Source organism: Oncorhynchus mykiss, chromosome 12, assembly GCF_057628025.1.
Source record: "Oncorhynchus mykiss isolate SJ-2025 chromosome 12, ASM5762802v1, whole genome shotgun sequence".
Taxonomy (NCBI): domain Eukaryota; kingdom Metazoa; phylum Chordata; class Actinopteri; order Salmoniformes; family Salmonidae; genus Oncorhynchus; species Oncorhynchus mykiss.
The window spans coordinates 67,965,821-67,981,554 of NC_143033.1; the positions used below are offsets into that span (position 1 = coordinate 67,965,821).

Here is a 15,734-nt window from a genome sequence, read left to right on the forward strand (position 1 = left end):
TCATGAGGGATCTACAGTATATTGGAAAGCCTTTGTATATTTTAACACACGTCTAATTGTAGTGTATTCACCTTACGCCTTGATCACACCGACAGAGGCAGTGCGCAAATTGGGACACAGCATCATCTGGATGTGTTCAACAAAAGTTCACCTTCTGCTACAATTTCTGTCGAGCTGTCTAAGCATACAGTTTGATGCATAAGTTCCAGTTCGAATCCAATCCAACGTATGCACCACACAGAACGCACTGCAACTACCTCTCCAACGCAATGTTACAAGGCAAATGTAGCGTTCCATTGGAAATGAATGTACTTCTGTTGTACCAAAATGCAATGATGCTGTAGATGTGATCTAGGCGTTACTCTGCCAATCTGGTGCTGCAATTTGTGAAACCACCTGACATTTCAGTGTGAACGTGCGTCTCTGTTCTAGCCTACTTTACTGGTGCTCGACTGAAACAGGATGCGGTGTATTCACTATTTTTACCTTAACACATAAAGGGTCTCAGGGGCCTAATGGCTTTGCTTGTAGAGTATGAGTGGTAGAGAAGTGTTTCTCAATCCTGGTCCTAGGAAGGGCTACCACATTTTTGTTTTGGACCAGGCACTAATGCACTTAATTGAACTAATCAACTCATCATCAAGCCTTTAATTTGAATCAGGTGTGTGGGGGCTAGGGCTAAAACTAAAATGGGCACCTCTTTGGGTCCCCAGGACCAGGGTTGATAAACACTGTTGTAGAGAATGCTAATTATATGTTTTTTTTTTCAATTTTTTTTTTTTAATCTTCAGGGTTTTGTGTGGCTTCCTGCAAGACACAGGCAAATGTCAGCCTTAGCGAGAGGTTGTGGTTACGTGTGTCACCATGAAATGTCATTGGGCACTTCAATCGAGAGGGAAAGAAAGAGAGAGACAGAGTGAGAGAGTGCTAGAGGCACAGAGAGAGACGGTCACAAAGGGACAGACAGACAGACCTACCTGAGACTAAGGACACAGAGAGGAGAGAGCATCTGCAAAAGTCAAATAGTAAAAACAGAGCAAAGAAAGTAGGAGAACAGAATGAGGACTGTGCTGATACTTCGACCCTGACTAAGAGGGTAAGTCTGACGAGGTAGAATACCAATTTGTTTGCATGTGCATGAGCACTTACTTTTTGTAAGATTCAACTTAATTTAAATGTTATTTAAAAAAACAAAAAAAACATTGAGTATCCCAGTATCATTATTTTTATCATCTAGGTGTCAGCCGCATCATTGTAATGTAGTAATTTAAAACTAATCCTTAGGGCGGCAGGTAGCCTAGCGGTTAGAGTGTTGAGCCACCATGAAGGTCGCTAGTTTGAATACCCAAGCCAACAAGGTGAAAAATCTGTTGATGTGTCATTGAGCATGGCACTTAACCCTAATTTGCTTGATATTACTATGGCTGACCCTGTAAAACAACACCTTTCACTGTGTTTCTGGCGTGTGACAATAGCGTATGTGTATATGTATATATATATATATATGTATGTATGTATGTATGTATGTATATATACACATATATATATATATATATATATATATATATATATATATATATATATATATATATATATATACATATATATATATATATATACACATGTATGTATGTATGTATGTATGTATGTATGTATGTATATACATACATACATACATACATACATACATACATACATACATACATACATACATACATACATACATACATACATATATATGTATGTATATGTTATTTACATCTAGGCCAACCTGGTGAATCTAACAAGCACTCAAGAGGATAGTGTTTAGACTGCCTAGTTTTTTAGCAGTCTATTGGTGCAAACAAACTTGAACATCAGCCTATTCAGGGGAGACAAGGGTACAAAAGGTTTTCTCATTGAGAGTTTAACATTAGGTCATGCAGTATTCAGCAGTCTCTGGATGAATGTGTATTCTGTACAGATATCGATTCAAGAGGAGTTTTCCGCTGCTGCCTTTAAGTGCCTACTTAAACTCATCATGTACTGCTGTCAAAGGGGATGACAGTGGGTAATAATGGTATTGGGCCTGTGACGGAAAGATTTTAATGTTGAATACAATCAAGTCAGGACTTCCCTTACCAGTGTCATGTATTTGCTGCTGTTCTATGCAGCTGTTAGGATTTGTACTGTCTAAATGTTTCTGATGTTCCAATGCTCTGTTATAACAGCCTCTTCATCTTTAGCTTTCATCATCTTAGTTTTACATTTAAGCAGTGGTGGTAATGGCCAACACTCTGTAAGTGACAGTTTTTTTTAATCTATGCCGTCTTTTGTTTTCCAGTTAGACAGTGGCGGTAATGATGTGGTCCATGCTTCACCTGCTGTTCCTGCTCTCTGTCCCACCAGGCTTCACTCACAACCTCCAAGGTAACTAGTGACGACATGTTAATCTCAGCCTACTCATTCAGATAAGATCTGTGAAAAACAAACAGTACTTGCACCATGTGGAGAAACACAATTTATTGATTGAATTGAACGCACAGCAATAATATTTTTGGATTGCCTTTGCTGGCTTTCCCTCCAAGGACTGTTTTGTGTGAATGACTACATCAACAACATCACATGTGTGTGGAACAGCTCGGCAGTAGATCCAGACGTGGCCTGCCAGCTCCTCGGTACAAAAGAGAACTTTAAGAGCAATCTTTTGTAAGGAATATTTTTTGTCTGTCTTTATTATTACTGCAATACAGAAAATGATGGCATTGTGTTTTGAGGTATAAATGCATCCCTGTGTAATATCGAGAGTTTTACTTTTCATTTATTTTGTTTTGTATAGCAATAGTAGTTGCGATCTCAAACCCTTGGATAGGCCGGTGCAAGGTCATTCTTTCAGAGGCTGCAGTATTGTCTTTGAGGGCCATGTAAGTTTTTCCTGATATCAGAATGATATACAGTATGTAATTCTCCATAATTGTTATTGTACATATCAATTTCATTGTTTTCTATCACTGTCGATTCCTATTTTATTTTTCAAAATGAACTAAATCTATAATGTGAAGTGTATTTTTAATAACTGCTTGTGAAAATTTGAATTTTCTCACACGTGTAGAACAGATGCAATGAGTTGTTACTTTAATAAACATGCCATCTGCTTTCTGACTGTTTCTCTACAGTATTTCAGTTCAGCCGAGTACCTCCCCAGCATTAAGGTGGAGTGTGACGGGTCTGAGGCGGTAAAGCTCATAAGATACAAACCTATCCACCACAGTGAGTGTCCACTTTTTCAGTCTTCTCTTTTGTCTAGTGTACCTGCGAGAGTAGCCTCTCACTAAATAGCCGTTCTTCTTCACTGGTTCATTTGGGAGTTAGATTCTTGCATGGGTACATATTCAATACTGAATCTATGTGCCACTATCAATGTAAACGTTGCTTTGGAAAGCATCTTCTAAATGACAGGTCTCAGACAAGATTACCCATCACCTGACTGTAGTTCACCAAACCTCCTCCTCTATATTTCCGCTTCATGGTATTAGATGACTGACATTTCCCTCTGTTTCCTTACAGTTAAGATGCATCCTCCTGGTAGTCCGGTCATCATCAATGGGACTAATGCCACCTGGAGTGCTGGTAGTCCGCTATCTTTTAAGATCTATGAATATGAGTTCCAGGTCAAGGTGAAGAGGGAAGACCAGCTATGGGGGGTGAGTGAGAATGACAAACCATTTGGTGGGTGGGTGTGAAAGTGTGTGGTATTGGCTGAACACGCAGTATTCCTGATGAATGAGTTATAGTGAATCTAATTAGTGGGTAGTCATGCATAATACCGGCGCCTGAGTATTTAGCTGTGATTGTTGGTGGAATCTTCGCTTCCATAGACATCAAAGCATGTACATTTGAGTTAAACACACTCATCTCAAATCTGGATTTCAGCCTAAATAGTTTGAGAGTCTTGTAGCATTGTAGTGATTGTGTTTATTTTTGTTTACCTGTCTCTCTGTCAGGAGGCCCAGAGTTTGACCAGACTAAAGCAGGAACCATGGATAGAGCTGGATGTGGAGGAGAGTGGGATTCATCACATCAGGGTGAGAGTCAAGCCGACCCAACCCCCCTCTAGCCACTGGAGTGAGTGGAGCACCACTGCCTCCTGGACATCAGAGGACGAGGTCTCACCAACCTTTGGTACATTTGAAGCCATGCCACAAACTAAAACCTTACATCTACTATATGTTCAGTCATGCAGAAGACTCTCTATCCTATCCAGAGAAACTGACAGTCGGTGCATGGTGAAGTTCATGCGGCCCATATACAAAATTCTGTTAACGACCCATGTTAATTGCATTAAATGGATCCAGATGCATTTCTGAGACCTACATTCCAACCGTGCTCCCGTTCTCTGGTGTTTCAGTGGAGTCCCCGGACCTGACTTTGTGGCTGGTGTTGAGTGGTGCATTTTTCACGCTCATCGTTGTCATGTTGCTGGTCTTCTACAAAACTCATACAAACAATAGGTGAGTAATGCGTAAAGGTGGATTATATGCGTACATGTATGTATTGTTGGGTCAGATCAGGAGTGAGACCTACAACCTTTGGCTCAGTGAGTTAATTTGGTCTTGTGCCGTGTTGATGACGGGGGCTAGATTTTATCATTGGTTACATAATCCAATACGAAGCAGATTTTGCGTTCAGGACCTTAGGTCTGTTTGGGTATGTAGTGTCAAGTTAATTCTGGGACAGACCCAAAATGGCTTATTAAAATCCATGTTGTTTTGGTGCACTATAGGAAACACCAGTATGTGCCTGATCCCGCCAAGTACTTCCAGCCACTTAACTCTGTCCACGGTGGAAACTTTCAGGTACCTGGAAAATACTCCAACTTCCTGCTAAACTTGAAACCTCTTGAACCAATAAAATTCTGTGTATGTGGCGTTATTCACTGGCGTGAATGTTTTCTTGATATGAAAACCTAGTGGACGGCCTAATATAATATTCTGGAACCTGGTTGAGTGGATATATCCGCATTTATGTCCTTATTTAACTTGACTTACTACTTACTTACATTTGATGCTTACAGTTTGGAACAGCCTCTTTAGTTGCCAGTAAAAGGATAGTGCCCAGCCACAGTAAAAACCAAAGGGAAACATTAGTCATGAGCACAGGCCCCTTGGTGTGGTTTCTGTTGCTTTGAATTCCTTGCATTAAGTTAGATGCAGACATACACGCTCTCTCTACCACATGCGCACAATAACACACCAATAAACTCACACATGCACTCATTTTAGACGTACGAACAAGCACACACTGATCTTGCAGCAACTTTCAAAACTTGATACTTGCCAGTGTAGATGCAGTAACATATTTATCCTTTGTCATTTTGCCTAAGTATAAGCATAACTTTCAATTTCACCAATATCTGTGACACTGTACAGAACGGTGGATACTGACGTGTGTCTCTGGCCCTCCCCATGCAGAAATGGCTGAGCCCCTTGTTTGCTCCAGAGTCCTTCATCACTGCCCAGCCCTGCGAGGACATCTCCCCCGCGGAGGTGTCTGGAACAGAAGTCTGGGACGTCACCGACTCCACCAGCTCCACCACCGCGGCCTTTCTCCTACACTCTGACCCCAACACACCCTCTGATGGCTGGAACAGCAGCGGCCAGTCCTCCTGCTTCTCCAACATCGGCTACTTCTACACCAAATACCCCAGCAGCCTCTTCATCGAGTCTTGCCCCGTCTACTTCACCTACCAGGGGGACCACAGCTCTCTCTCCGCCACATCCTCCTCCTATGAGCGCCTGCAGCGTCTCGGTCGGCTGCAGAGCCAGCCCCTGAGCCCAGACTCTGGTTTCGGCATGGAGAGCGTAGAGGGGGAGGACCAGGTGGAAGAGGAAGGAAAGAAGGATAAGGAGAGGAATGTGGTTCCAGTTGCCCCTCTTGTCTTACCAGTCTCCCTGCCTGCTCGGATCCCCCCAGGCCCTCACCATCCCCTGAGTCTCCCCCAAATCCCCCTTCATAATCCTGAGTCAAACTCTGCCATGGCGTCTAGCGGCAGTTACAATGCCTGGCCAGTAGAGGCTGCTCTAGGCAGATCCTCCTCAATGACAGTGGAACCCAGTTGTATTGGCTATTTGACCATTAAAGAGCTGCAGAATACCTACAGCAACAAGTCTATTTGAACAATCCATTTTTCACTCAATTTGCATTTTAGTTTAGCTGTTGAACTGATTCTTCGTGCAAACTATGACAAGGCTGATAATGCAGGTACAAACCAATATTTTTTTACATGGAAAATATTGTAGAGTTCTAAATATGTAGCTTATTTGTATTTTATATACATTTTGTATATTACTTGTACTACTATTGAGGCAGCTGGTTTGCCAATGCATTGTTACTTTATCTCAGATAGTTAGTGCTGCTAGTTGTTTTTGTCTTTAAATGTGTTCACTGACAGCTTGTTTGTATGAAGACCTGAATAAAACCTCTGACAGAAGAGAAGTGGGTCAGCCTTAAACTTCCTGTGTTTGTGGCCTTAGATAGTGGTGAGGAGTGGGAAAGTGGTCCTGCTCTGTGTGTTTGCGTGCGTGTGCATCAGTGGCGGTCGGTTCCATTTCAGATGAGGGAGGACCATTTTTCTTTTATATATGAGCATGGCCATATTTCTATTACAGCATATTGGATGACTGTCATTCATATTCATTTCACCCAGTTCAATGTAACATCGATAGGTTTATGCTACTACGTGATACTCAGCATTTCTCTATACCCATCATGAGGTTGTTACAGCCAATGTAGGTGCACACAGGTCGAGAGAAAAATTAAAGATAACAGACAGCGACACATTGACAGACAGTGACACATTCAATACCGTCTTGCACACTCTTGCCTGCATCTAGCTGATATAGGGTGTAGTCATTGAGAGTTTCTAATGTACAAATTTGGGTATTTTTATCTCTGTTCTGTTCATTTTTTACACACAGCCTACATCATTGTCACCATATTAGCTAAAGTAACGTCATAGTCAACATAGCTAATAGAACCTTCTAATGTGTTAGTAAACCTGCTACAGTCATGTAGTAAAGTTAGTGTTCAGTCAGTAAGCAGTTTAGAACTTTCCCCAGTGGCAATACATTTGTAAAACTAAAAAGCTTACCTTGAATTGGAAGTGTTCCAATATTGTGTTGAATAGTTATAGCTAGCATCTTGTTTGAGTGCTAAACTAGCTAGCTGCATTTGCTAGCTAAGTAAGTGAAACTGGAAAAACACTTTCTCTCTTCTCCATTTTGGAAGAAATTAAATTGTTCAAAACTGTTCAACTATTGTCTTTCTCTGAGTCAACTACTCACCACATTTTATGCACTGCAGTGCTAGCTTCCTGTAGCTTATGCTTTCAGTACTAAACTCATTCTGATTCTTTGATTGGGTGGACAACATCTTAGTTCATGCTGCAAGAGCTCTGATAGGTTGGAGGACATCCTCCAGAAGTTGACAAAATTACTGTGAAGGCTATGGAAGGGGTTGAGGACCATGAGCCTCCTACATTTTGTATTGAAGTCAATGTAACGATAACTAACAAACTTCCATACTTGACAGTGTTCCATACACGTGACCATATTTTAGCGCCCCCCAAAAATTAATACTTCTAGGTCAAATGTTATTATTACCATTGTAAAGCACAATTTCTCTGCTTTCCAGCAAAACCAATGATGCGACCTTCATGCTGCCCGTCTCTGCATGATTGAAGAAGGCAATGGAGCTCCACCCAGTCTTTTGAAAAATTGTGGTGGGGGAAGCGAAAGCTACTGAATAGTAGTGAAAGGGGGGAGAGATGTCGTGTGGGGAAACTGCTTTTTTCACTCCAATTTATCACCTCTAAAATGTCTATAGAACAATATAAAGAGTCTATATAACGTGTCATTATTTTTTGAATAGGGTTTTTAGGGCGACGCTAAAATTATCTTCACAAGTAAACTGCGGCTGTCTCGCGACTTTTGAGAGACATGATGGCTTGCAGAGATGATGCGAAAAATGTATGCATTCAGATGTACAATTGACTAGGTATCCCCCTTTCCCTGTCCCTTTCACTGATACGTCACAATGTATTGTGCAGCGTTAGAAGGGTCAGTTTTTTCAACTTTTCTCAAATACATTTGCTCTATTACCATGTCAATTAAAGCTGGAATAGAAAAGTAGTTTACACCCAGATTTTGATGCCAACACAGTCGCTACAGTCTCATTAGTTTTTATCGTAGCCTCGTTTGAAAGTTGCGGTACGCAAAACCTGTAACCTGTGTTAGCTATCGTTACCCAGAGGAGCGGTCCTCCGTCTACACCATGGTGCTACCCTACCGAGTGCTGTTGAGGCTATTGTAGACCTTCATTGCAACAGTGTGTTTGAATGAATTATTTGGTGAAGTGAATATATTTAGTATAGTTTTATTTTTAAAAATAAGCTTTTGAACTGTTTTACCATTTAAAAAATGAAATTCACTGAGGATGGTCCTCCCCTTCCTCTTCTAAGGAGCCTCCACTGGTGTGGATGTACAGTTAAAGTCAGAAGTTTACATACACCATAGCAAAATACATTTAAACTCAGTTTTTCACAATTCCTGACATTTAATCCTAGCAAAAAATGCACTGATAGTTGAGAGAATGATTTATTTAAGCTTTTATTTCTTTCATCACATTCCCAGTGGGTCAGCAGTTTACATACACTCAATTAGTATTTGGTAGCATATAAATTGTTTAACTTGGGTCAAACGTTTCGGGTAGTTATTTTTCAGTTCTGCCCACAAATGTTCTATAGGATTGAGGTCAGCGCTTTGTGATGGCCACTCCAGTATCTTGACTTTGTTGTCCTTAAGCCATTTTTTCACATTTGGGAGACCCATTTGCGACCAAGCTTTAACTTCCTGACTGATGTCTTGCTTCAATATATTCACATAATTTTCCTTCCTCAAGACTCCATCTATTTTGTGAAGTGCATGAATCCCTCCTGCAGCAAAGCACCCCCACAACATGATGCTGCCACTCCCATGCTTCACGGTTGGGATGGTGTTCTTCGGCTTGCAAGCCTCCCCTTTTTCCTCCAAACATACGATGCTCATTATGGACAAACAGTTCTATTTTTGTTTCATCAGACCAGAGGACATTTCTCCAGAAAGTACGATCGATGTCCCCATGTGCAGTTGCAAACCGTAGTCTGGCTTTTTTATGGCGGTTTTGGAGCAGTAGCTTCTTCCTTGCTGAGCGGCCTTTCAGGTTATGTCGATATAGGACTTGTTTTACTGTGGATATAGATACTTTTGTACCTGTTTCCTCCAGCATCTTCACAAGGTCCTTTGCTGTTCTTCTGCAATTGATTTGCACTTTTCGCACCAAATTACGTCCATCTCTAGGAGACATAATGCGTCTCCTTCCTGAGCGGTATGACGGCTGCATGGTCCCAAGATGTTTATATTTGCTTTATTTGTACTTATTTATACTTATACTTATTGTTTGTACAGATGAACGTGGTACCTTCAGGCGTTTGGAAATTGCTCACAAGGATGAACCAGACTTGTGGAGGTCTACAATTATTTTTCTGAGGTCTTGGCTGATTTATTTTGATAAATCGTTAAAAACGAGTTTTAACCACTCCAACCTAAGTGTATGTAAACTTTCGACTTCAACTGTAGGTGTGTATATGTTTGTGTGTATGTTTTTGTGTGCGTGGGCCTGTGAGTTGTGTGGGGGAGGTGTTCTGATTTCAGAGTGTATTTGTGTAACAGATCTAAGGGTGGTTGTGGCTTATGAGTGCTGGGGTGTGAAATTAGATCAGTTTGTGCATTTGTGTGTGTAAACATGTCCTGTCAGGTGTGTGTGAGTTTGTGTATTAGTATGTGGTCTGACATTTAACTGTGACACCACGTCCCCACCGCTGACTTTCGCTCTCTTGAAAAAGTTGTTTTACTTGTTACAAGTCATTGTCAAATCAAATCAAATTTTATCAGTTACATGCGCCGAATACAACAGGTGTAGACCTCACAGTGAAATACTTACTTACGAGCCCCTAACAGACAGTGTAGTTTCAAAAAATATGGATAAGCATAAGAGATAAAAGTAACAAGTATTTAAAGGTACAGAGTCAATGTGCGGGGGCAGTATGTACATGTAGGTAGAGTTAATTAAAGTGACTTTGCATAGATGACAACAGAGAGTGGCAGTGGTGTGGAGAGGAGAAGGGGGCAATGTGAATAGTCTGGGTAGCCATTTGACCAGATGTTCAGGAGTCTTATGGCTTGGGAGTAGAACCTGTTTAGAAGCGTCTAGACCTAGACTTGGCGCTCTGGTACCGCTTGCCGTGTGGTAGCAAAGAGAACAGTCTATGACCAGGATGGCTGGTGTCATGATGTTGGCCTGTGAGTAAGGTTTATGACCCCCCCATAAATACCTTTCTCTCTTCCCTCTCTCTTGACTCTACAGAGGGACTCTTGAATAGCTTTTGTTAAACATAGAGAGTCTGGGAACATCAAACAAGTGGAGGGAAAGGAACCATATTTCGGTAATAGAACCAGTTGAAAATATGCGTTGTTACTTAATGAATATGATGTTCATTCGGTTGTCATCTGAGACATTATGACTGATGACAGGACGACCTAAACTGTATCTGGGAAAGTCTACACATTATAGTTATCAGATTCACATGGAATTGTTGTGCAATTCAAATGGTAAATATAAAATTATTTGTGAAAAGATTAAACGTAATTTTAGCTTCCAAATGAGAGATTTGGGTTTTCATAAGGTTAGGGCTCTGTTCAATCAGTGGCCCGCCCCTGTGAAGAGACATGGGGGGTTATAAACTATGAAACACACCCTTCTCTCCCTCCACTATATAAGCCCTTGATTAAAATGTAACCTCCTGTTCCGAGGACGATAGGACGATGGTCCATACGTTGAAAAGGACTAACATGTCAACTACAGAACTAAGCCAACCTCAGTGTGAGCTTTGGTTGTGAATAGTATGAACTTTGAACTCTTATTCACTAAAGAAATGAGACATCCTAGCCGTTAAGTGAGCAACAGCAGCTGTAAACGTGGGCTAGGAAAGGACGGACGAGTATTCCATCTACCATACAACGACGACACTACAACGTATCCCATTCACCAACAGAGACACTCTTCAAAGGACAAAGGACTCTGTTGGGCAACATGGCCTTCCATTTGCCACCACCCTATTGAACCGCAGCTCAGAGTAAATATTTATTGCATTTTCCTTTTCCAAATGGGCGGTACTTTAGAATGCATAAGATACTGTATTTACGATAGCATGGCTTCTCCCTTTGTTCCTCAAATCTTCAAGCTCTTTCACTCAAACCCAACCCACTTTCCTTTTTGTAACCAGCTGTCATATCTGTTCCGTCCGCTAGGGACGTTTTCCTTTATTTATCCTTTATTTCAGCGGTCCCCTCATAGTAATATGTTAATAGCATTTCATGAAAATAATAAAAAGTGTATTATTAATAAAACATAATTATTATTATTATTATAATATATTTTTTTTACAGACAAACAGAAAATAAAAATCATCCAAGAAAAAATAATAATCAACAAGTGATGCTTTTGTCTCCCCCTTTTGACAAAAACAGGATAAGACTTTACTGTTTATTGACATGTAAGATGTAGGATACAGAGTAAAGCAGAGCAAAGCATTATTATAAACCATCTGGTCCTCTCAGCTACTCCTATCCTGCACCAGGTGGGCACCATGCCCCCCAGGGACTCCAAACCTTCACAACAGGGAGAACAAACATACTGGAAAGAAAACTTATCATAAAACAAAAATGTAAAAGAAGGAACTGTGGTGGTGTAATATTTATTCTACTACCTCACCCACAGCATACCATGGGTCATCCTCAGTCAGTCCCATCCTCCCCTGAAAGCTTGATTCAGTATCAGCATCTCCAACTGGAGCATCAAGCAAAGGCATCATGCCTGAAGCCTTCACCACATCTGTAACAGACTTCTTAAAACATGGTATGATGCAAGCAGCACAACACATCAATAATAAAAATACAAGAATTAGGGTCAGAAATCCAGTAACCACCATACCAGGCTCCCAACCAAGAGAACAGTCCAGACTCCTCCACCCCCGCCATGGTCCTCATCTCAGAAGATAGTGCATCAAGCCCGCTAAGGGCCTTAGATATACTACCATCTGGACTGGTGTTATTAGGAATATACGTGCAACATTGTTCACCGAACATCTTGCAGACACCCCCCTGACTGGCAAGAAGCATATCTAAAGCAAGTCTATTCTGTCTGGCAACCCTAGATGTGGCCTCAAGCTGTTCAGGCATACCAGTGAGTGCATCACAGGAGTAATTCACAAAACGCTGTTGATTATAGTAGATATAATTAATCCATGCAGTCTGTCTTGCATCCACTATGGCTGGACCCATAATAGGTAGTAAGTGCCAGAGTCCACCATTCCTACCCAATGCCTGAAATTCATGAGGAACCCCAACAGTCATCCCCAACAGATTAGTGTGTATGTCAACTACATCCTCCGTCCATGGAGCACTACGTCTGTCTCCCATGGGATGGAATGTTTTCAGGTCCCCTGGATACAGAACCCAACAGCTGTTCAGCAGTAACATTAACAATGGTCAGTGGAATTATCAAACTGGTCAGAGCACACGTACCTTGCCAGTCTCCTCTAAGAATGGGTATCAGTACTCTTTTGGGTCCACAGATCCATCACACATCAGCCAGACCACTAGTTTGGTTTAGGCCTGCAACTGGCCAAGTGGCATTAAGTTAATACTGCAATCAGCTTCAGGCAACCTCCCATAGTCTATGCCATTACCTGTACCCGTGATGCAACTGTAGTTGCCCCCATACGCCTTAACACCCAAGGGGCCCGATGAGGAGGTACTGTAGGAAACACAAGGCTCAAAGAGGAACAGAGAGTTGAATTGGGCTGAACCTGGTAAAAACCTCTCAGAATACACAACCACCCCTCTCCTTCTCCTATAGCAAATGGGTGTGTAGCCAGAACAGGTCTAGCATGACCACATATAATGCAGTCCTTTCTTTTCAGGTTCTTATCCGTATACCTCATATAGGACAGCCACAAATGGTCACTAACATCAAAACCAGTCTCAGTGCCTAATTGATCAATAGCTGAATAGTCTCTAACGTTAATTACCTGAATGAGATTTGACACAGTGGTGGTAGGTGGCAGGTTCGGTCCAGGGGTGGTAGAGGAGTGTGTCTGGCTCTGGTTCGTCTGGGACCTCTGTGGTTTTGGCAGCACCTTAATAGAAAACAGGCCCATCATGTCGTCCCCAGCCCTTTCCTGTCCAAGGGTGTAAGCACCTGCATCAGAGAGCTTAATGGTTTTGGTGGTTAGTAGGATTTCATCACCTTTACAGAGTTCAACAGTGCTCCCAGGTTTCCCCCATATCATGGAAAACCTATCCACCTTTGTGGGATCCCCTATGCTATAAGGATACCCTCTTCTCCAATCCCAGAACTGTCCCAAATTGGTTATCATGTAATCCCCATACGGACACCCTCCCTCATTACACAGGTACACTGGCACTCCTGTACACAGGTGTTAAAACCAAACACAAATATCTACATTTCTTCCCTGCCCTGTTGGCTCAAAATATGTCCCAAATACTTAACACGAGTCTACCGTCATTAAAACTTATCCTAGCTAATTTTCACACCACATTCATCAGAGAAAATATAATGACACTATAATGTCAATTTCACTGCCTTTTTGTATTAAATTACCTTAATATCAGTATTACAAATGACCCTAGATTCTCCATCCAACCCTTTATCTTTAAAAAATTAAACAAAATAAAAATCACTTGCTTAATTAAAACTCAGAAAATAAAACTCCTAATAGTCCATATGTGAGTGTACCCCTTTAAGATGTCTTGTCTCTGGGAACATGGAAATCCCCTTAAATCCAAAACGTTTACTACAAATAAAACCTAATAGTTATAATAATTCTATTGTATCTATCAAATCATTAGTTTTAAATTACCTTAGTGGTTATATCTAAAACCCATTCAGTCTCTCTTCAAACAGTCTCTCCAAAATGCTTCTTAAATACCCTGCCATTAGACACACACAACTATGATAAACGTACACTGTCCCTTTAACATAAAATAAACTCAGCCTGCAATCTATTTTTATGGGCATTTCATTGTTCCCCATAATGAAAACAGATTCCAATGTTAGTATACCTTAACCTCCTGTTTAATTTCAATGGTGTTATCTGAACAATCAAACCAACATCAATAACCGGGAAGTAATAAATGAATTAAAAGAACAAAATAAATCAACCTTATTTCTCAGCACACTCAATCCTGCAATGTGGGTCCCCTAGGAATATTCAGTCCCTGACTGCAATATTCAATGTACTATCATACGCTAGGTAAATTATTCCATATGAACTGTGTCCGACACTTCTTTAACTAATACCATTCACACATGGTATTAGTACCCTGATTTAATACCCAATGTACCACAGTCGCTCGGCGAACTTATCTTATTTCCGTTATAACCCAGGTCCCTGACCTATCTAGTACATTGCATTCGTGATCATATGGTAATTTACCCCCAATAGTCCCTGACTATTTCCATGCATTTGCATTCATAAGCATTCCATGGTGGGGTGTTATCGGTTTGTTATCTGCTGTACGTTTATTCGCTTGACTTGGTTAGAACACCCCTCCCGTCTTACATCGACCACACCCTGTCTCCCGTACCTAGTGTATATCTTATCTATTACTCAGTGGCTCAATTAATGTTTAACATAAGTATGTTCAGATGTTAATTATGTAATTCTACAATATTAGTTTAGTTCAAACCTCATAATATGAATATACACACAGAATTTTACATTAATAAAGTTTAACACTTTTTTTAAAAGTCATGCACACCCCCTCAATATTCAATGATATAACTCTGTGCAAACGTCTCATTTGCAAGTCCGCAACTTTTTAAACATTCTCACTGTTACCAGCTCCAACTGGAATACCTAATGTACCAGCTCCAACTGAAATACCTAATGTACCAGCTCCAACTGAAATACCTAATGTACCACACTCGCTTGGCAGGCTCAAATTAATACAACTCAGACATCTCATCTGAAGGTCCCCGACCTCATTCATACTGATATTAGTCCCCGACTGAATATCAAGCGTATTTCATGCACACGATTTGAGTCTCACAAATCTTCATTCATGCCAGTAAGCTTCAACTTACACCCTACACACACAAATCTTCATTCACGCCAGCAAGCAGACCAGTAGGAGACGCAATGGCCCCGCTTTCTATCCATTCTCTGTACAGCTTCTCACCCCGTCTCTTCCACTCCTTACCCTCTCTGCCTTCATTCACTTCTAGAGTGGACTTCAGCATTTTCAACACCTTTTCTGTTTCCAACGACATTTTATTTACACTACAATACTGTCAACAACCCCCAATTAGGTCTAAAGTAAGAACTCAATTATGCACTGTGGGTCCCCTAGGGTATTAAGTAGTCTAGTGTCCCCCGGATTATCAACTTTACTTCAATACCAAATGTACAAAATAAAAAATACAATCACTCCATATGACTAACGTGTCGACCGGATTACGTTTCTAGAACAACTTAATGTCTCACTCAAACTTGGTAGTCAGTGCGCCGACTTTACTACCCGATGTACTCCACACACACCTATGCTTTGTTAGGACCGTAGAGAGACCCTGTCCTT

The 15,734-nt window shown here is 41.1% G+C and overlaps 1 protein-coding gene across 8 annotated transcripts; it reads left to right on the forward strand.

Annotated features, from left to right (window-relative positions):
- The first annotated feature begins 406 nt into the window (after window positions 1-406).
- On the forward strand, window positions 407-6,471 carry il2rb (interleukin 2 receptor subunit beta). 8 transcript variants are annotated; one of them, XM_021622445.3, is made up of 10 exons: window positions 814-1,096; window positions 2,328-2,409; window positions 2,568-2,688; window positions 2,819-2,903; window positions 3,156-3,249; window positions 3,547-3,683; window positions 3,984-4,161; window positions 4,388-4,490; window positions 4,763-4,835; window positions 5,451-6,471. In XM_021622445.3, the coding sequence occupies exons 2-10, from the start codon at window positions 2,340-2,342 to the stop codon at window positions 6,153-6,155; spliced, it is 1,566 nt and encodes a 521-aa protein (XP_021478120.3). In that variant the 5' UTR covers window positions 814-1,096; window positions 2,328-2,339; the 3' UTR covers window positions 6,156-6,471.
- The last annotated feature ends 9,263 nt before the right edge of the window (window positions 6,472-15,734 follow it).